The sequence below is a fragment of the Camellia sinensis genome, chromosome 14 (assembly GCF_055761805.1).
Source record: "Camellia sinensis isolate YWXY chromosome 14, ASM5576180v1, whole genome shotgun sequence".
NCBI classification, from domain to species: Eukaryota; Viridiplantae; Streptophyta; class Magnoliopsida; order Ericales; family Theaceae; genus Camellia; species Camellia sinensis.
In genome coordinates this window covers 18,100,431-18,122,503 of record NC_138974.1, presented here as the reverse complement: position 1 = coordinate 18,122,503, position 22,073 = coordinate 18,100,431, and the positions used below count along the sequence as shown (strand labels likewise).

Sequence of the window (22,073 nt, the reverse complement as noted above, 5' to 3'; positions counted from 1 at the left end):
TTTGCAAGTCTGGGTATCAGGCCTATGGGCATTAGTATCAGTGTTTTAAGAATCAGTTATATCTGCGGGTATCAGATTCAGATTTGGGGCAGTGATCAGTAATAGAGTACAGTTATTCAGCTATTCTTATATCTGTTCTGATGAAATCAGGCTGAGATGTTGTTTGTTTTCTCTTTTGTAAGGTAGTCGTGGAACTATAGCTTTAGGAGGCTCCGACATCCCTCGGGTACATTGGACTTGTGCTGATAGACTTTGTCAGGTCAGAGATTCAGTTCAAGGGCAATCAGTGTTCCTTCGCCAGAGGCAGAGTAAAAAGGCCAGTCAAGCACAGATCACCAGTTCAACAATCTGCGGATCAATGGTCATTATCCACCTCACCTGTGCGCAATTGGGCTGAGATATCTGTTTCCACCTCAGAGAGGGAATACACACCTGTTCAGTCAGATCTGCAGTTTTCAGTTAATATGGAGGACATGATGCGTCAACTCCAAGAGACCATGCAGGCCATGCAATAGGATGCTGCCCGCCAGGCGGAGGTTGTGGCTCAGCAAGCAGACTTAATTGCCAGGCTTCAGCAGCAACAGCAACCCTAACAAGCCAGAGCATCTGCTTCGCACCCACCCCTTCCTCCACTTAGAGTTTCGATACTCGGGGACATTACAAACGTCCAGGAAGATACGGACGCCCCAACAGGACCAGTTCCGCCACCAGTTCTACCACAGATTTCAAAGGCACTGGCGTTTTCAACAGATACACCGTTTGAATCTGAGATGGACCTGACCGCCCTGAAGGTCATCAAGCTTGAAAAGTTATTCAAAAGAGCTCAAGGCGTTAACGCCATTCCGGATATAGAGGATGGTTATACCGACTCAGTGGTGACATTATCGGACTGGTTCAAGATGCCACATATCAATCACTTCGATGGCTCTGAAGACCCAATGGTGCACCTTCACCTGTTTTCTGATATCTTGAGACCAATGGGCTTGACCACAGCCTAGAAGCTGTCACTATTCGGTCGAACCATGTCTGGGATAGCCGCAATCTGGTATGCGAAATTGGAGAACTCTGTGAAACAGAACTGGGAAGAGATGGCTGAGGCCTTCATTGCTCAATACTCCTATAACACACAGATCGAGGTCATAACTCGTGATCTTAAAGTCACCCGCCAAGAGCCAAAGGAGTGCTTCTCCGATTTTGTAACCCGTTGGAGGGCCAAGGCCTCGATGATGACCATCAAGCCAATTGACAAAGACCAGATAAGGATGGTTGTGCACAACCTCCAACCCAGGCTGATGCAAAAGATGATCATCTTACCCCTTCCCACCTTTGCAAATCTACACGAGATAGGGGTACAGATTGAAGACGCAATGAAACAAGGTCTGATTGACCACGAAAGGGAGTCACCTAAGAAGGGTTACACACGCAGTTCGAATGTGACAGTCAGTGGTGACGCAGCTACAAGATCTTTTGAAGTTGGAATGGCCACCACCACTCCGAAAACAGCCACCCCCATTGTTGGTGCATCCAATCCAAACCCCTGAACTTCGGACTATCTACCCCGAGGCAAGAGGGTTTTCACCCCGCTTTATATGCCTCTGTCTAAAGCTCTAGGGTTCCTACTCAGGAAAGGACATCTGAAACCGTTAGAACAATGGCCTCTACCCAATCTTCTCCCTCCAAAGCATGACCCAGCTAAGTACTGTACTTTCCATCAATAAACCGGTCATGACACTGATAGTTGCGTCCATCTTCGCCACGAGATACAAAATTTGATTGACAACAAGGTCATCGCCGCACCAGTCTTGCAAAGTCTATCGGCACTGGATCAGTGAACTTGGAGGATAATGTGATGTGATTGAGGGATGAACCACCTGCGGGCGGCGCTCAGTTTACTCCAGATGTAGCGTATGGCACGCACTGTTTTGAGCATTTTGCGAATGCTAGTTTTTGTACTTTCTGACTTGGATATTGAGTCAATTTTATTATGTTGTTTAGAGTCTGTCTCGTTGTTTTGAGTCAGTCTTTTCATACTGAGTCAGTTGGGTCTGTCTTGTTGTATCAAGTCAGTCCTGTTTTGTTAGAGTCAGGTGATTTCGGGGGTGTTACCTCGGACATCACTTTCTTGTTTTGGTGTTTTTCTTTTACACTCTTTTGAGTCTGTTTCTGCCGTGGAGCCAGTTACACTAGAAGATCTGAATGAAACAGCTGTGGTTTTCATGCTTTTGTGTTTGTTTCTGCCTTGAATCAGTTGTGCCAGAAGATTTGAATGAAACGACAGTGCTTTTCACTTATTTTTCTGTGCCTTTTAAATCATTGTATTGACCTAAGTTTTTCAAAACTTTTTGAACACTGTGATGAAAACAAAGAGGAAGGAATTCCTCAGGATTTGCAAAAATTTGATCAACTAAGAGAAAGAGAGGCATGCTAAGCTTTTAATGAATGAGATCATGCTTGTTAACGTGAGTGCTGAGAAGGATCCTGACTTTCACCCTGGACACATAAGCTAACTTAATTCAATAGAGTCCATTACATTTCTTCTCTCAAACATGGAGTACATCCCCTTTCTTTTCTCAAACATCATACATTTACAATGTATCAAAGACATAGTCATATTCAATGACAACTGATAAGATATTAGTTTCAATTCACCAAATCCTCATGCAATTTCTACAACAATCATAGCTATCCTCCACTGATAGCCCACAACAGATATTTCTAAATAGATATACAATCTCCAAGACAAATAAATTATCCAAATTTCCATATGTGAGAGGTAACACATATTCAACTCCACCTTTTATATAAACATTCGTCCAATTTCATATTCCCAATACTAATTTCATTTATTTATACAAAAATAACTGTGTGAGACATTTTAGGGCAAAACTCCATTTTCTTCCAAAATCCACCTCGGGTATCAAAATCAACAAATTCATCACAAAACAACCTCACATCTGCTCTCATAACCATTTTTAATGTATACATTTGAAAACCACTCTTTTAATTTTAAACCAAAACCCTAGGTTTGTTCAAAATCATTCTAAATTCTAATATTCTTTGCACATTAACAAATAACTAAATTAAAACTCATAGAAGAGTGTAGAAAGTCCCTACCTCAAGCTTAGAAGATGAGCAACACAAGGAAGAAACTTCAAAGACTCCGAAACCAAGTTTTGTTCGGACCAAAGTGAAGCTCTTGAGACGCTCTACCTCTTTTCCCAAGACACTAAGGTAGAGAAACCAACGGATCTAGGTGAAAATGTAGAGAAAGAGGGAGTTTTAGAGAAAGAGTCTCTAGATCTAGGGTTTTGAGAGAAAAAGATGTGAAAATGTGATGTGAAAATGTGCTGCTGCGAATTGATACACGCACAGTCCACTCGAGTGCAAGAAGTGACACTCGAGTGTTAGACACAATAAGTTGTTCTGCTTGAGCGCAAAAAATAACGCTCGAGCATAGAATGCACACTCCCAGTAGTTTTGCAGACAACAAACCAACGCTCGAGCGCAAGAAAAGCCGCTCGAGCTGAGACCACTCGAGCATAAAAAGTACAGCTCGAGCGTAGAATACACTCTCCCAGTAGTTTTGCAAACCTACAAAAGTACTAAGAGTTTACAAAGCTCGCTCGAGCACAAGAAGTGCCGTTCGAGCGGAGAAGTAAAATTCTGGACAACAAAAGATTGAAAACCAAGCAACCAACTTGTTCCAAACGCGACCATTACAATCCAATAGTGAAACTCAAGGCAGTTTGAGGGGAAAAAGACATGAACAACACTACGACGCCACGAAACCCAAGTCCAAGATACAAAAGGGTCGTGTTAAAATCGAAATCGCTATAGAGGGTAAAGTGATATTTTTCAATAGATAGTTTAGGGGTTAATTTGTACGCTTTTATAGTTTAGGGGTTAAAGTGACACTTCTCATAGTTTAGGGTGTCACGACCCAACCCCAGGGGCTTAGGTTGGAATCGCAACCTACTAATTAATTCGGATCTTAACAAATTAAATGGCGCAAGCGGAGGCAGAATGGAAGTAAGAAAATAATTAAACAGAAAATTAACTTCATTATACTATTTTGATAAAAGAAAAGACATCCGTAGAGTTTTTATTATTTTATCATTTAGTGGCAGACTATCAGTAAAAATAAAAAATAAAAAAAAAAAGGAAGAGAAAGGAAAGAAAAACAAAATAACAGATCTGCATCAAATTCTTGTGCAGGTCCCACTACACGAGGTTACAGGTTTTCGTTATATCTCATCACCTGAAAGGATAACAGCTATAAGCACACAGTAGAGTGAGAAATATTATGTCCAGAGTATAGGGAACACAAAATAACCATGGATAGTTATTTAAGTTAAAACATTAACATAACTTAATTTGAGTAGACAAATTAAGTGGCAGAAACTGAAATATAGAAATTATGTAAATAAATAACCGTAACCACAGTATAGAACATAACAGAACATAGGTCACATGAGTGACAGTAAGAACAGAGGTCAATGGATCCATGACAAACAGAGGGTCACAAGGTGACCAATCAGAGGCCAATGGTTTATTTAAGTCTCCCAAGGCATGAGACTCCCGTGATGGTACTTACAGAAAATAATTGCTTATAAAATCATTGTCAGATAATTTCTAAAATTTAAATAAACATATCTATGGGTTTCAATTTAAGTAAAGAGAGTTCAGAAAATAATCAACGTAATCAAAATAGTAATATAACTTATAAGACACAAATGGCGTAAAATAAATTATGGTAATTCAAAATATACGTAAAATATATTATGGTGACTCAAGTTATAATATAACTCACTTTTTTTATTATTATTTCCCTACTCTCCCTCTAATTTTCCGAGCCCTTCTACCGCCATTGCCCGTTGTTTCTTTCCTATTTTCGTTGTTTCTTCTTTACTTCCTACGGGGTTCCTATTTATAGGCTCCAAACTTGCTTACCATGCAAGGTCCCTAGGCCAATTTGTTCCCATGTTGCTCTCGTTTCATTATTGCTTTGGATATTGCTTGGATATGTTTTGGATAAGCCTTAGCCTTATCCAAGCTTCCAAGCCTTATCCAGGACACGAACCAATTCTTTTTTTTTTTTGACCCTATAAAATCATATTTACATTTCCTTCCTCAATGTATACATATTGTCATATATATATGGTGATATTAACTTAGTGTTAAAATTGATTAAACATTTGGGGTGTCACACTTCTCCCCTCCTAAACAAAAGTTTGTCCTCAAACTTGTTGTACTTTAATTTTCAAAAAGGTGTGGATATCGGGCCCGCATTTGATTCTTTGTTTCCCACGTAGCTTCTTCGACACGATGATTTTACCATAAGACTTTTACCAGAGGTATGGTCTTGTTTTGAAGAACTTGATTACGACGATCGAGAATTTGTACTGGTTGTTCTTCATAAGAGAGATCTTCTTGAGCTTTTAGGTCCTCATAATCCACAACATGTTCTGGATCTCGAAGATACCATCGCAGTGTTGAAACGTGAAACACATTGTGGACATTGGACAGTTCAGGTGACACTGCAAGGCGATATGCCACAGGACCAATTCTTTCTAGTATCTCGAATGGCGTGATGTAATATGGGTTTAACTTTCCTCGCTTTCCAAATCGGATAATCCCTCTTGTTGGTGAGATCTTTAGGAACACTTGGTGTCCTAGTTAGAATTCCAATTCCCGTCTTCGTGTATCTGCATTGCTTTTCTGGCTACTTTGAGCAGTGTGAATTCGCTGTTGGATGAGTTGAATTTTATCACTTATCATTTGCACGATCTCGGGACCTAACAGTTTACTGTCTCCGACTTCCGTCCAATACAGAGGTGATTGACATCTCCTTCCATAAAGTGCTTTGCATGGTGCCATTCTAATGCTTGCTTGGTAGTTGTTGTTATAGGCGAATTCTACTAAAGGTAGTTGCTCATCCCAGTTACCTTTGAGGTCCAACACACATACACGTAACATGTCTTCCAAAGTCTGGATTGTTCTTTTGGATTGCCCATCAGTTTGCGAGTAATAAGCAGTACTAAACTTCAATGTAGTCCCCCAAGCCTCTTGCAATTTGTTCCAGAAGTGAGACACGAAGCAGGGGTCTCGGTTAGACACGATTGAAATTGGGGTGCCATGCAAACGAATAATTTCCTTGATGTATAAAGTGGAGAACTTATTAAGGGTATACGTGATTTTGATTAGCAAAAAATGCGCTGACTTCGTCAATCAGTCTACTATAACCCATATTACATCATTCTTCGAAACTAACTGTGGTAGTCTAACCACGAAGTCCATAGTAATGTGCTCTCATTTCCATTCAGGAATAGAGAGTCGTTACAGCATTCCTACAGGTCTCTGATGTTCTGCTTTAACACGCTAACAATGCAGGCATTTGGAGACGTGGCTTGCTATGTCTCTTTTCATTCCTATCCACCAGTAGTGTTCATTTAAATCATGATACATCTTTGTATTGCCAGGGTGGATTGCAAACCTCGAGCTATGAGCTTCTACCAATATCTTCTTTTTAAGTTCTGGAAAGTCGGGTATGCAAATTCGATTTCAAAATTTTAGCATCCCATTGCTTATAGTGAAGTCAGGATCGGGCGTACTTCTTTGCTCCTCATACTTTTTCTTTAAAAGTTTATCTTTACATTGGCGTGCTTTAATTTCTTCAATCAAAGTGAGTTCCATAGTTATATTGGCAAGCAAACCATTGATTTGGCAGGAAACAAGAGTGCACGCCAAACTTCTGGTCGTCTTTCGGCTCAGTGTGCCTGCCACCACATTAGCTTTGCCTAGATGATGATAGATCTCTACATCGTAGTCTTTCATAAATTCTAGCCACCACCATTGCCTTTATTCAGTTCCTTCTATGTAAACATATATTTAAGACTCTTGTGATCAGTGTAAATCTCGCAGGTTGCACCGTAGGGATAGGGGTGTTCGCGGATAGGTTTTGTGCGGTTTGCGGTTTGATTTTGACCCGCTCGCATCTATGCGGTTTGGAAAAAAGTCAACCCGCAACCGCCCGTAGTGCGGTTTGCGGTTTATGCGGATAGGGTTTGCGGATGTGCGGGCGGTTGCGGACGGTTTGCGGTTTACACTTTTTTCTTTAAAAAATAATTTTTGAGTTTTTTTTCCCTATCGAATTTAGACATCAGATTCATTTTATATATTTATGATTATTTGACAACAATTTTCTGATGAGTTTACAAATAAAAATTGAATATCAATGCATTAAATGAAAGTACCTAAAACAAAGAGACCTTACACTAGCATTTTTGCCATGAAAAAAATGTATATCAATGCATTAAAAAATGTATATCAATGCATTAAAGGTTGTACGCAATTAGAATTGCCAGTTCAGTAATCAATAATCAAACTAGAAGCTTTATCGACCACCAGAAGGAAAATTTTATTAGAAAAAAGTGGATGAGTCACCAATGAAAATATATAAGAAATCAAGTTTAGGACTTGATAATTCTACGGCATTAAGAAAGTTGAGAAATACTTAAAAATAAGGATCCTAGTGTCATAGAGAACATAATGGGGCTCATGTTAAAGTTACAAAGTTGATATATAAAAAAATAATAATAATAACAATAATAATTAAAGTGCGGGGGGTTTTTGTGGGTTGCGGGTTTAAACCGCGACCCGCCCGCAACCCGCAAATTTGTCATATTTCAAATCGCATCCACCCGCATTATATTTGTGAAACCGCCCATTTATATGCGGGTTGGGCGGTTTAGATAAACCGTTGTCCACCCCTACGTAGAGATAATAGCGCTAGATCTTGAGGGCGAAAATCACCGCAGTCAACTCTAGATCATGAGTTAGGTAGTTCTTCTTGTGAGTCTTTAGTTATCATGAGGCATAAGCAATGACTTTTCCGTTTTGCATAAGAACGGAACCCAAACCATTTCATCACTATAAATGACGAACCCATCTATTCCCGCGAGGAGTGCTAGTATAGGAGCTGACACAAGTCTACTTTTTAACTCTTGAAAGTAACGTTCTTGTTTGTCTGTCCATTCAAAGGGTACATTCTTCTGAGTTAGTTAAGTTAAAGGCGATGCTATCTTCGAGAAATCTTGAATGAAGCGTCAGTAATAGCCAGCTAGACCCATGAAATTTTGAATTTCTGACACATTAGTTGGTCGTGGCCAGTCCACAATTGTTGTAACTTTTTAGGGGTCAACCGAGATACTATCTTTGTTAATGATGTGACCGAGAAAGTGTACACTAGAGATCCAGAATTCGCATTTCTTCAACTTGGCATAAAGTTTGTGATCACGTAGTATTTGTAAAACTGTTCACAAGTGTTGTTCATGGTCTTTCGGTGACTTGGAGTATATGAGAATGTTATTAATGAAGACAATGACGAACGTCAAGATAGGGTTTGAACACTCGGTTCATGAGATCCATGAAGGCCCCTGGAGCATTTGTGACGCCAAATGGCATGACGAGAAATTCATAGTGCCTGTAATAGGTTCTGAAGGCAGTCTTTTCGATACTTTCCATTTTGACTTTTAGTTGATGGTAACAGGAACACAAGTTGATTTCGAGAATACTTGGTCGCCTCGAAATTGATCGAACAAGTCATCGATTCGTGGCAAAGGGTACCGATTCTTGATGGTGACTTTGTTCAACTCCTGGTAATCAATGTATAACCTCATCGTGCCATCTTTTTTTTTTTTTACGAATAGTACTGGAGCTCTCCAGGGTAAGGTACTAGGTCGAATGAAATCTTTGTCCGGGAGTTCCTAGAGTTAAGTCTTCAATTCTTTCAATTCAGTCATTGACATGCGGTAAAAGGCTTTTTATATTGGTTGGGTACCAGGTAGGTCTTCGGGAAAGACATTTGGAAATTCTCTATCTACGGGGATTGTATCGACGGTGGGGACCTCTTTTTTAGTATCAATCACATTACAAAAATAACTACAACAACTCTTTCTTAGAAGCATTGGGATGTTATGGAGGATATAAGACACGGAGGGGTGAAAATTTCAGTTCCATCAAAGACAAGCTCGAGTTGGTTTGGTAGTCGGAGAGAGACCTTTTTGGCTTTGCAATCAACAGAGGTGTGGTTGGCAACTAGCCAATCCATTCCTAAGATTATATCAAAGTTACCAATGTGAAGGGGAATCAAGTCCACGTATAAGGTTTGCCTTTTAGGGACATAGAACAAGATTTGTACACATTAGCACTAAGGGCAGAATTACCAAAAGGAAAAGACACAAACAATATATACCCGAAGGGTTCGGGTGTTGATGCCAACTTGGCAGCAAAGTGTGGTGCAACAAAAGAATGAGTTGAACCAAAGTCAATGAGAACATGAGCTAAATGACCGCAGACAGAAAGTGTACCTGACACAACGTTTTCGGCAACTTCCGATTTTCCAAGTACCAAGGCAAAAGCCCTTCTTTGGCGTTTTTGGTTCTTCCTCTCTCCTCTGGGTCCTGCGGGTTTTCTAACTGATCCAGAGGGGCTGGCTGTACGATTGGTAAGTTTTGGACAATCTTTTAACAAGTGGCCAACTTGACCGCATTTAAAGCATGCTCCCGTGTCTCAATGACATTGTCCCCAATGAGCCTTCCCACAAGTAGGACAAGTTGGAATAGTAACACCTCGGGGGTTAGTAGGACCTTGATTGCCTAACTGGTTGTGCTCGTATTTACCCTTTTAGGGGGCGCAACACCGGTTCTTCTGTTGTCTCTTTCTCAAAATCGCTTTTTTTGGCCTGGTTCCTTGGAGTGCGAGGCTTTAATTCCTTTTTTGCAATGCACGCTCGGTCTACCACTTCCGCATAAGTTGGCAGTTTCAAAACCTCAAGCCTATCTTTGATTTCAGCATCCAATCCTACTTCGAATTTTCTTGCTTTTCGAGCTTCGGTAGGGATGACATATGTCGCAAATCGAGCAAGTTGTGTGAACTTGCTCTCGTATTCGGCCACCGTCATGGTTCCTTGTTTTAGATGTATGAATTTTGACGCCTTTTGTTCTCACAGCGAATCTAGAAAGTATTTTTCATAAAATACTTCCAAGAATCTTGCTCAAGTCACAATTTATTATTTTTTCAGGGTAAGAAACCACCATTCCTGCGCATTATCTTTGAAAGTGAAAGTGGCGAAAGTTACCTTCTGTCTTTCGGTGCATGGTAAGGTGCAAAAAATCATTGGGTCTGGACCGTCGGTAAATGTGGTGGGTTTCAGATCCTGGAACTGTTTTATTGTAACCCGCTTTTCTCACCGTTCTAGTATCCCTTGTTTATGTTAGTCTGCAAAGCTTGCAAAAAGATGGTAACCGCTCTTTCTATGATTCTTTCCGTCGAATCAGTGCCACTGACTGATGACTCGCTTCCGTTACCATTATTGGCCATTCCACAAAGTGCAGTTTTGTGGAACTAATTTAATAAACGTGGCATCACATTTATAAAGCATCATATATATAAATTCTAGCAATATAATATAGTATTGGCATTACATCCTTGTCCCAAAAGTTAGAAGTGATATTAGTATCTAATCCTTTTGATTCAAAAACAAAACAAGGGATCAGAACCAATCATGGTTAGCTTACAAAAGAACTTTCTTCTACAAAATCTAGATTGGTGGGTCAAACAACCCTGGGAAGTAGTGTTGCATAAAAAGCTGAAATTCCCATCCTAACTGTACCACACCAAAACAAACCCACGCTGCCTGGACTATATAAATGGGGATAGACTGTAGGTATCCCTAGAACGCTCGATCAACTATCTAGCCGGGTGTCTCGACGTATGCTAAGTCATTGCTAAAATCACCATTCTGAATATTAATAATTTCCAAAGGGTTAGGGATGGTGGTGAATATGTAGTCTTCAGGGTAAACATTTCCCCTTTTCTCATCAAAATCTACGGGCAAAGGGCCCATTATGTAGTGAGGGCGGTCATATTCTGGGGCAAGGCCGAGTACGCGGGTGGGTCTGAGATATTGTGACGACCCCGCCACGTATAATATTTTATATTTGGTTAATTAAGGAGATTTGGGATTTTAATTAGTCTTTATCCTGATTTAATTTGGGATTTATGAGAATTGTGGAATCTGATTTGTGTATGATTCTATTGAAGATTTATTTAGAGGGTTTGAATTGGAGTTAATTATGTTAATTAAATTATGAGGATTGAGAATGGTGATTATTACGAATTAAATTTATTTATGGGGTGTCCAATTTGAATATGTAATTTATTGACGAAAATTTGGAGTCTAATTAGAAATTGAAGGCCTAAATGGTTTGGGAAACCAAAATTGATAATGATAATGAATTTAATTTAATATTTGAAACTTTTTGGGAGTTTGATTAAAAATCTGACTCAGAGTGACAAAATTAAATATAATTAATTGGGCTATAATAGAAGTCAAATTAGACTGATTAAATTATGTGTGATTTATGATTAGTTATGATTAATTTAATTATATGCTAATTAAGATTTGTTTTAGGCTAAGTGTTGCTCAATTAAATTAATCCTAAGCATAAATTGCATTATGGAACAAACTAGAATTTGTGGGCATGGGTGTGGGTGCACTGAGAAATTTAGGTGGGTGTACTAAGAAATCTGGTTGTGAATGTTGTGTTGGCAGCTTCAATCAATGTGCACGTGTGTAGTGTGAATACATTTAGAGAAGTTGTGTGTGCGTGTTTTATGTGCTGGTGAACTTAATGGGTAAATGTAATTCATTTGACCCAAAACATTTTGCAAAAAGAGAGAGAGAGCACCGAGAGTGAGAGTGAGAGTGAGAAAGAGAGAGAGAGAGAGTTCAAATCAAGTGAAATAAAGGCCCTGTTTGGTAGAGCTGTGAGAAAGTGCTTATAGCTTATGCCTAAACAGCTTATAGCTTATAACTATGAACATAAGCTGATTTCTGACTTATAAATTAAGCATCTCCTGCCCCACTCAAAGAATAAGCTGATTTCTGACTTCCAAAAAGTTATAAGCTATAAGCTAAACCAAACATATCAAAATAGCTTAAATTAAGATGAAAGGTGAAATAAGCTGCTTTTAAGTTCTGCCAAACAGGCACAAATAAGGGAAGACTTATATTACTCTTGCTAGAAATTGAAGAAAGAGCTTAAAGAAGTTGAGACCAAGTGAAGGAATGAAGAAAGCCTTAAGAAATTCAACCATTGAAGACTTGAGGTAAGAAATTGAGACTTAAATTTCATAAATAAATCACCTAAAAGCTGAAATTAAGAGATGATTGGTCTCAATCTCATGTAATTACAAAGAAATTAACAAATTGATAAAAATTGGGTCTTGCATGTTCAATCAAGTTAGGTTGAAAAATATCAGTTATGGCTCTTTAAATTTGTTATGTATGAGTTTAACTTTGGGAATCATGCTTGAATTGAGTCCCATAAATTACATGCAACAAGGATTATTTGAAGATTTGATCCATGCAATGGGGATAGGTTCAAATTTATGGAATAAATTTAGGAATTAATTATTTTGGGTTTGATTTTGGAATATCTTGCATGAGTCTAAGTCTAATTTCTACATGCATGGGAAATTCTACAAGTTTTAATACTCTAATTGTACATGCATCATGGATTTCTAATAATTGATTTCATGTTTTGATGAAATAAGAATTAAGTTGGAAAATTATGGATTTATGAACAATGAACTTAGTTTGTAAATTAAAGGAGTCTTGATGTAGTTGATTTAAAATTGATCATGTTTGATGAAGATGAGCATCAATTGTGTTATTTAAGTTGGAAGTGAAGCCTATATTTCACATGCATGTATATTTCAAAATGATATGGAAATTAATTTGCATGAGCTTTGAAGTTATGAAGTGAGTTTGATATGATTCGAGTTTATGAGATAGATTTATGTAAATTTGATATTCAAATCTTGTAGAATTGGCCCTTATGCTCATGTTAAAAGTTATATGGTGGAAATATGAGTCTTATGATATTAATTACATTGGTTGGAACCAAGTTTTGAAGCTCAAACATAATCTGGAAAAACCCAGAATTCGACCTGTCTGCTCGAGCGTGGAGAGTCCTGCTCGAGCATAAAATGCAAGCAACCAGTACTTTTGCAGACTAAAGGGGTCCGCTTGAGCGGCCAAACTTGCGCTCGAGCGGAGTGGTCTGTTTCAGAATATTTTAAAAAGCTAGTTCATATTTCAATTTCCATTCTCTTTCACTTCTAAGCACTCTTAGGCATGTACTGAGCATCATAAATGAACTATAGAGTTAGAAAAAGCCTAAGAGAATTAAGCGAATTAAAGAACGGAATGAATTGTATTGTGACCCGATTTCTATGTGTGTTACGAATTGTGTAGGGTCAAGTGCAAGGACAAATCAAGCATCGGAACGCTGTGAGTAATATCTTAGTAAAGAGATTTTCAAGTATGTTATTTTCCAAATGCTAATTCTGTATAAGCTCCATGGATTTGTTGATTCGAATTATGAATGAGTATTCTATATGCCTAATTTTCTATATAAGCTCCATGGATTTGTTGATTCGAATTACAAATGAATATTCTATATACCTAATTTTTGTACAAGACTCTATCAAGAATATGATTTGGGCCGTTTGAATATTTTGATAGGCCAAAGGCCATTTGAATATCTTGATGGGCCAAAGGCCGTTTGAATATCTTGATGGACCAAAGGCCGTTTGAATATGAATGTAATGGGCCAAAGGCCGTCTGAATGAAAAGTGATCATGATCATGAATATAAAATGTGCATAGATACGAATATGGAAATAACGGGCCAAAGGCCGTCTGAATGAAAAGTGATCATGATCATGAATACGAAATGCGCATATACACAAATATGGAAATAATGGGCCCGAGGCCGTTTGATATGTTGAAGTGTTTGAATTGGGCTTGAGGTCGTTTGAAGAGTCTGACAAGTTATACAATGGGCCTGAGGCCGTTTGACATGTTTGATACAATGGGCCCGAGGCCGTTTGATATGTTTGATAAGGATCTAAATTGGGCCCGAGGTCGTTTGACATGTGCAAGAAAACACAGAATGGGCCTAAGGCCGTTTGTATATGAAATTTACGGGTTCGATGTACTTAATATAAATCTCATTCGTATAACTTCTTTACTATGGTATTATTCATTGGGCTTTCGCTCACTCTTTGTATATATGTATATAGGTGAGCAATAGGATGCCCAACCCTAATCATAATGAACCCAAGAAAGAATGTCAAGCTTGTGGAGCCAACCATGACACGCCTCACGAACAAGGCCTTAGCTTTCAGAATTATCGTTTTGACCCTTTTGTCTTCTTTTGATGGTCATGTTTGACCTTATCTGTATATAAGCTATGGTTTTGTATAATTATGGTATTAAATGAATCTAGACATAGAATGTCTTTTATGTGGGTATGTTTGATGTGAGTTATTAATATAAGAAATGTTTTTATTTATTCCATTTATGCACAAGCTCATTGGACAATTATTATCTTTTGCTTCCGCTTTTGGCCCCCATATGATAATTTAAAATTTGTTTTCCGTTTGAGGCCGTAGGTAATCTAATGATTACTGGACGGTTATGATCCTAACCTGTAGGGGCGGATTCGGGTCATGACAGATATTGTCCGTGCATGTAGGCACGGCTCTGCATCCATGATAAGTATGCTACATCATTAGGATCAGCCTGTACATATTGGATGACCCATCGATTGGGCAAGGCCTAGATGTAGTTGCCTAACTATGTCTTCCGAGTCTCCCCATCCTTCCGATGAGGCGGGGGCGTGGTGCTCTACTAAGATGTCCTCCAAATTTATAGCCCCGAACTCCTTCCAGAATGCCTCATTAAGATTCAACTCGGACATTCCTACATCACTAGAGTTAGCCATAGTACAAATGTACAAGGACTAACATGGCAGGTAAAAGATTTATTTCTTTATTTTATTTTATTTATTATTTCTAACCATTGCTTCGATATCACCTTTGTCACGACCCAACCTCAGGGACTTAGGACTAGAATCGCATCTTACTACTTAATTCTGATCTTAACAAATTAAATGTTGCAGATGAAGGCAGAATGGAAGTAAGAAAATAATTAAACAAAAAATTAAATTCATTCTACTATTTTGATTAAAGAAAATACATCTGTAGAACTTTTATTATTTTATTATTCAGTGGCAGACTATCAGTAAAAAACAAAACAAAACAAAAGGGAGAGAAGGAAAAGAAAAACAAAATAAAAGATCTATATCAAATTCTTGTGCGGGTCCCACTACACGAGGTTACAGGTCTTCATTATATCTCATCACCTGAAAGGGTAACAACTATAAGCACACATCAAAGTGATGAATATTATGTCCAGAGTATAGAGAACACAAAATAACCATAGATAGTTATTTAAGCTAAAACATTAACATAACTTAATTTGAATTAAGTGGCAGAAACTGAAATACATAAATTATGTAAAAAAATAATCATAACCACGATACAGAACAGAACAGAGGTCATATGAGTGATAGTCAAAATAGAGGTCAATGGATCTATGACAAACAAAGGGTCACAAGGTGACCAATCAGAGACCAATGGTTTATTTAAGTCCCCCAAGGCATGAGACTCTCGTGGTGATACTTATAGAAAGTAATTGCTTATAAAATCATTGTCAAATAATTTCTAAAATTTAAATAAACATATCCATGAGTTTCAATTTAAGTAAAGAGAGTTTAGAAAATAATCAACGAAATCGAAATATTAATATAATTTATAAGACACAAATGGCGTAAAATAAATTATGATAACTCAAAACATACGTAAAATATATTATGGTGGCTCAAGGTATAATATAACTCACTTTTTTTTTATTATTATTATTTCCCCGCTTTCCCTCTAATTTTCTGAGCCCTTCTACTGTCGTTGCCCATTGTTTATTTCCTATTTTCATTGTTTCTTCTTTACTTCCTACGGAGTTCCTATTTATAGGCTCCAAACTTGCTTACACGCAAGGTCCCTAGGCCAATTTGTTGCCACATTTCTCCCCTTTCATTATTGCTTTGGATATTGCTTGGATATGTTTTGGATAAGCCTTAGCCTTATCCAAGATTCCAAGGCTTATCCAGGACATGAACCAATTCTCTCTTCTTCTTTTTCTTCTTTTTTTTTTCTTTTTTTTTTTAATTTTATAAAATCATATTTACATTTCCTTCCTTAATGGCTACATATTGTCATATATATATGAGAGGGAGATTTATGAGCTGGAATGGGCCATGGTAAAGGCGGGGCAAAATAAGTGGCCGAACATGTTTAGGCCGTGATAGCTTGGGCTAGTCCAGATAAGGTTTTGCTCGGTTGAGGCCCAGGACCATGTTGGGACCGAGTTACTTGGGCTTGTCTATGAAGAAAATCGAGCTACTTGAGTTGCTCGGCTGAGATGATTGCCTGCCATGCTGGATTCCATGGTTCACGCGTTTAGCGCGGCAGGAAGGCCTTTGGTTTGCTGGCTTGACCTATCTTGAACTCGGCTTTGCCGGAATGCAACCGAACTGGGTCGTTCTGGAGCTCGGCGAGTGGAACACTCGGGTACGCTACACAGCGCGGTCGTGAATGATCGAGGTGGTTCCGCCGGTCTGCCGGGCTCCGCTAATTTAGCCTGACGGTTTGGTTAGGTGGTGATTGCAGGATTTGTACTGATAGATGGGAGAGCAGCACCACGTGTCAAGAGACTAATGGGAGCAGATTTGGGCGCAAAAAGTATATAAGCGTGTCTGCGCTCCCCATGCTGCGGATGGAACATCATTTGGTGAGAACACCCTAAACATAAAACTCTCTCCTCTCTCTCTAGATCCCTGAGTGTGTGCTAACTTGACCGTCAGAGGGGTTTTCCAGCCACACACCGCCGGGCAGCTCACTGCCATTGTGTTCGCAGGTCGATCGGATAGACAAGGAGCTTGGACGAAAAGAGTACGGGCTCCGCGAAATATTTGCTCCCCGTACAATTGGCGCCGTCTGTGGGAATTTGTTAGACAAAACCTTGTCCTCCAAGCTCCTCTGATCGCCTTTCATGGCGAACAACGACGAGATACCGTTGTCCGCTATCGACGGAGTTACCCCGGAGTCAGCCAGACGGAGAGATGGGCTCCCCACCATTCCACCCATGGCGGACCTGGAGACTTCCCCAAGAGGACATTCAAGAGACGCGCGGGATAAGCGCGGAAGGAGTTTTGGTCACTCACGGCGCCCAGACGAACACTGGCGGCGGAGAGAATCACACACCAGACGTCTGGAGCACAAGTTGAGGGACCAAGACGCCGTCATCCGAAGAATGGCGGCAGAGATGGAAGATCTCAAGTAGCATGTCAAAGGGAAGGGTGTTGCTGGAGTGGGAGACCACAGTGAGCGCACCCAACCACACCATTTAGGCAGTCAGAGCCAGCGGCACACTCTCTCCCTTTCTATTACTAGAAGTTTCAAGGTTGGAGATTCCGACGTGCCTGTAGAGAAGTTAAGTGCGCAAGACAATACCTATCAACCCTTGCGTCTGGCGACGACATCGAGGTATTCCTACTTCGCGTGCTCCGAGGACTTGCGAGCAGTGTTGAAGAAGCGGGCTCGCCGGCGAAAGACTCAGAGGGTGCCGGCGCTCCAGCGGCTATCTTACGGGGGTCATGCTAGTGAAGAGGTCATAATGCCACCACCCCGCCCAGCCGAGCCTCTCCCTCTAGACGTAGATTTGGCGAAGCTGAGCGCCACCCCCTTCTTCCTTGAGATAGAAACCACTCCTCTTTCTGCGGGCTTCCACCAACCCAAGTTTACCCTCTACGACAGAAAGACCGATCCATACATGCATGTAAGCCACTTTCGGCAGGTCATGGCCGGACATAGGCGCAATGACGCTCTTATGTGCCTTATCTTCCCATCAAGTTTAGGTGAGCTGGGCTTGAAATGGTTTAAGAGGCTGCCAGAGGGAAGCATCGAAAGGTGGCAATAGTTGGCGGAAGCATTTGTGACTCGTTTCAAGACCAATACCAAAACACCGAAGGAGGTGGACCACCTTCTCAGTGTCAAAATGGAGTCGAACGACACAGTCAAGGCATATAACTCCAGATACTGGGAAACCTTCAACGATATTTTAGATTGTCCGATCAACCTGCAATCACCCAATATAAGCGCGGTCTCCCGGTCGGACATAGGCTGCGGGACTCGCTTACCATGGACCAACCGACATCCATGGGCCAACTAATGTAGCGCATCAATGAGCACATCTGGGTAGAGGACGATGCGGCGGCATCCATCGCGAAGATGACTCCGGTGGTAACAGACAAGAGGTCGGCTAGCAAGGTACACGCAATCAAACAGGAAACTAACCGGTCAAATGATCGCGCTGAGGAATCTGACCGAGGGTCAAATCGTCGAAACCGGGAAAGGAGTCGTCGGAATGACCGAGATAAATACCCCCACGATGACGTAGCTGATGCTAACAGAAGGTTGAAAGCTCGGATAGGCATCACACCGGTCTTTAAGATTCCAATCTATCGCATACTTAGTGAAATCTGAGACGAGGATTACGTCCGGTTTCCTACTAAATTAGGCGACGCACAAAAAGGCTTCAATCCGTGGTACTGCTGCACATATCACCGGGAGTGAGGACACCGAACAGAGGACTGTTTGCCTCTGAAGCAACATTTGGAGGAATTAGTCGCAGTCGGACACTTGGAACTTTACATTGACGGGGGTGTTAAGGCCACACATCCCACCCCAGCTGAGCAGCATGGACCGGATGACTTGGAGGCGCCCCCTCAAGGAGTGGTTAATGTGATCCACGACATAGTGGAGTCGGCGCGTGTATGTGAGCTCTGAGGGATGATTAAAAAGGCGGAACACATAAGGAAAGTGTTGTCGGTCCAGCCCGCGATCAAAAGGGGCAAGACCGAGGAGAAAAAAGTGATTAGTTTCTCCACGAGGGACCTAGAGCGCATTCAAACGCTGCACAATGACGCCCTAGTGGTCACACTCCGCGTCAAAGAATTTGATGTCAATCGCATCTTGATCGACCAGGGAAGCTCGGTTGAGATCATGTATCACGACGCGTTCAAACAACTCAAACTCCGAGATATAGACTTGGCTCCGAAAACTTCTCCACTGGTTGGTTTCAACTCGCAACCGGAGTGACCTTTGGGAAAGATAATTTTACCGGTCAAAGCCGGATTCGTGGTCAAGCAGGTGGAGTTCTGGGTATTGCAGGTGCCGTCTATATACAATCTGATCCTCGATAGGGGATGGCTTCACGCTATGTAGGCTGTGGCGTCGACCTACCACCAGGTTATGAGATTCCCCTCAGCTATGGGGGCAATTGAGGAAGTTTGGGGCAATCAAGTCATGTCGAAACAATGCTTCGTGGCAGTGAATGGGAGCCGAGTTGCCAAAGGTTTCGTCCAAATGGTTGAAGGACCGGAAGACCGTGGGGTCCTTGAAGATGTGGGCGCCAAGGCTGAGGACAAAGCTGTTGAGGAGTTGGTAGAAGTGCGGATTGACACTGAAAGCCCGAACAAGTTCTTCTTGCTCGGCTCAAGCCTTACCACCCAAGAAATGACCGAGATGGTAGAATTCTTGATGGCAAATATCGAAGTCTTCGCATGGTCGCCCGACGACATGCCCAACATCGACCCGAGCTTTATTTGTCATCACCTCAATGTTTTTTCCGGTGCAAGGCCGGTCATTCAGAGAACCAGGAGATCGGCGCTGCACCACGCCGAGGTAGTCGCGGAGGAGGTAAGAACTTGCTTGAAGCTCGGGCTATTCAGGAAGTGCGCTACCCTCGGTGGATTTCAAACACGGTTGTAGTACCCAAGAAGAATGAGAAGTGACGAGTTTGCGTCAACTACAAGACCATCAACCGAGCATGCCCTAAAGACAGCTTTCCCCTGCCCAGAATAGACCTGTTGGTGGATCTAACGGCCAGACATAACAAACTCAGTTTCTTGGATGCCTACCGCAGCTATCATCAGATTGCCATGCATGGCCCCGATTATGAGATCACCTCTTTCACTACTCCACGGGGACTCTTTTGCTACCGAGTCATGCCTTTTGGTTTGAAGAACGCCGATGCAACTTTCCAAAATGATGGTGACCAAAATGTTTGCTCCTCTGCTAGGCCAGACGATGGAGGCTTATATCGATGACATGGTAGTTAAAAGCCGGCGTCAAGCAGACCACTTGTCCGACCTAGCTGAGATGTTTACCATCCTTAAACAGCATAAGCTACGCCTGAATGCGTCTAAATGTGCCTTTGGCGTGGGATCCGGAAAATTCTTGGGTTTCCTAGTCATAAACCAAGGCATCGAAGCAGACCCCACACAGATCAGAGCCGTACAGGAATTGAAGCAGCCCAACTCAGCTAAGGACGTGCAGCATCTGGCCGGGATAGCCGCCGCGCTTAACCGATTCATAAGCCCGTCATCAGATCGCTGCCTCCCTTTCTTTTAAGCCTTGAAATCCAAGTTTTCGTGGGACGAGGAGTATGGCCAGGCTCTGGCCGAACTCAAAGAGTATTTGTCTTCTGCACCACTATTGGTATTGCCCAAGCCCGGCGAAGAACTCTACCTTTATTTGGCTATGTCCCAGCATGCAATTAGTGCAGTGCTTGTCTGGTCAGCAGGTATCCAGCATTTACCTATCTTCTACGTGAGCAAAACCTTACTACCGACAGAGTCGAGATACTTGCCGCTGGAAAAACTTGCCTTAGCATTGATGATGGCCTCCAGGAAATTGGCACACTATTTTCACGCGCACACAATTATCATTTTGACCGAGTTTCCCCTCAAAGCCTTGTTCGAACGGGCGGACTTCTCCGGTCGAATTCTAAAGTGGGCAGTCGAGTTGGGACAATTCGACGTTAAGTTTCAACCCCAAACGGCTATAAAAGCTCAAGCATTGGCAGATTTTGTTGCCGAGTTCTCGCCCAGGATTCACCAAGTATGTCCGATGGATCTCACCACAGTTACCGAGGAGGCCAACGAAGATTCCACCAAAATTGTACAGCATGGCGGTGTTGGCGACGCGAAACTTGCGCGCCCCACCATAGAACCTCCAGCCGACATGTCATCGCAGCCCAGCGATACGACGACGGACTTGGGCATAACAGACCAACCCGTTGGGTCCAGTGCTGCGTCGCCGATGGGGGAGGAAGTGGAACCGATCAACATTGAACCTGAAGTTGAACAGCCGACCGACCGTGACCCCATCAACCTTCAAGCCTCCCAGGACCCCTCAGAATGTTAGAAGCTTTTTGTTGGCGAAATGTGGAAACTTTATGTAGATGGGGCCTCGAATCGTCATGGTGCCAGGCTAGGCATAGTCTTGGTCTCGCCAGATGGTCTGACCATTGAGCATTTTATCATCCTCGGATTCCCTACATCAAACAACGAGGCCGAGTACGAGGCGCTACTAGCCGGACTTAAAAGCGCAGTCCAGGTGCGCGCATCCGAGTTGATGGTCTACAGCGATTCCCAACTAGTTTTCAACCAAGTATCTGGGGTTTACAAAGCTAAGGATGATAGAATGCCAAAGTACCAAGCTCTGGTAAGGGACCATATCAAGCGAATCCAAGCGATCAGGGTCCAACAAATTGGACGGGAAGACAACGACCGCGCGGATGAGCTGACTGGTCTGGCTTCCATGGTCGACCGAACCTCTCACAATCCTCTCCTGATTGAGTTTCTTCCAAGGCCTAGTATAAAGGAACCGGAGCAGACAGAAGTACTCTGCACCGAGCTTGGCCCTTCTTAGATGGACCCTATTATCCTCTTCCTGAAAGAGCGGACAGTTCCGGCCGATAAAAAAGAAGCGCATAAAGTCCGGGTGAAGTCAGAGAGGTTTTGGCTCTCTCCATCTGGCGCTTTATACAAAAAGTCTTTCACCGGTCCTTATCTCAAGTGTGTACACCCAAACTGTGTGGAAGCTTTTCTCTACGAAATTCACGAAGGCATATGCGGCAGTCACGTATGGGGCAAATCTTTGGCCTACCGCGCTATCTCGCAGGGATATTGGTGGCCGTGTATACAAGCGGGCGCTCAGAAATATGTTCGCAAATGTGAGAAGTGCCAGAAGTTCACCCAC

The 22,073-nt window shown here is 41.7% G+C and overlaps 1 protein-coding gene across 1 annotated transcript; it reads left to right on the top strand.

Annotated features, from left to right (window-relative positions):
• The first annotated feature begins 21,254 nt into the window (after window positions 1-21,254).
• On the top strand, window positions 21,255-21,743 carry LOC145806828 (uncharacterized). The gene has a single exon (XM_082904657.1). It carries the CDS (start codon window positions 21,255-21,257, stop codon window positions 21,741-21,743), a length of 489 nt encoding a protein of 162 aa, XP_082760783.1.
• The last annotated feature ends 330 nt before the right edge of the window (window positions 21,744-22,073 follow it).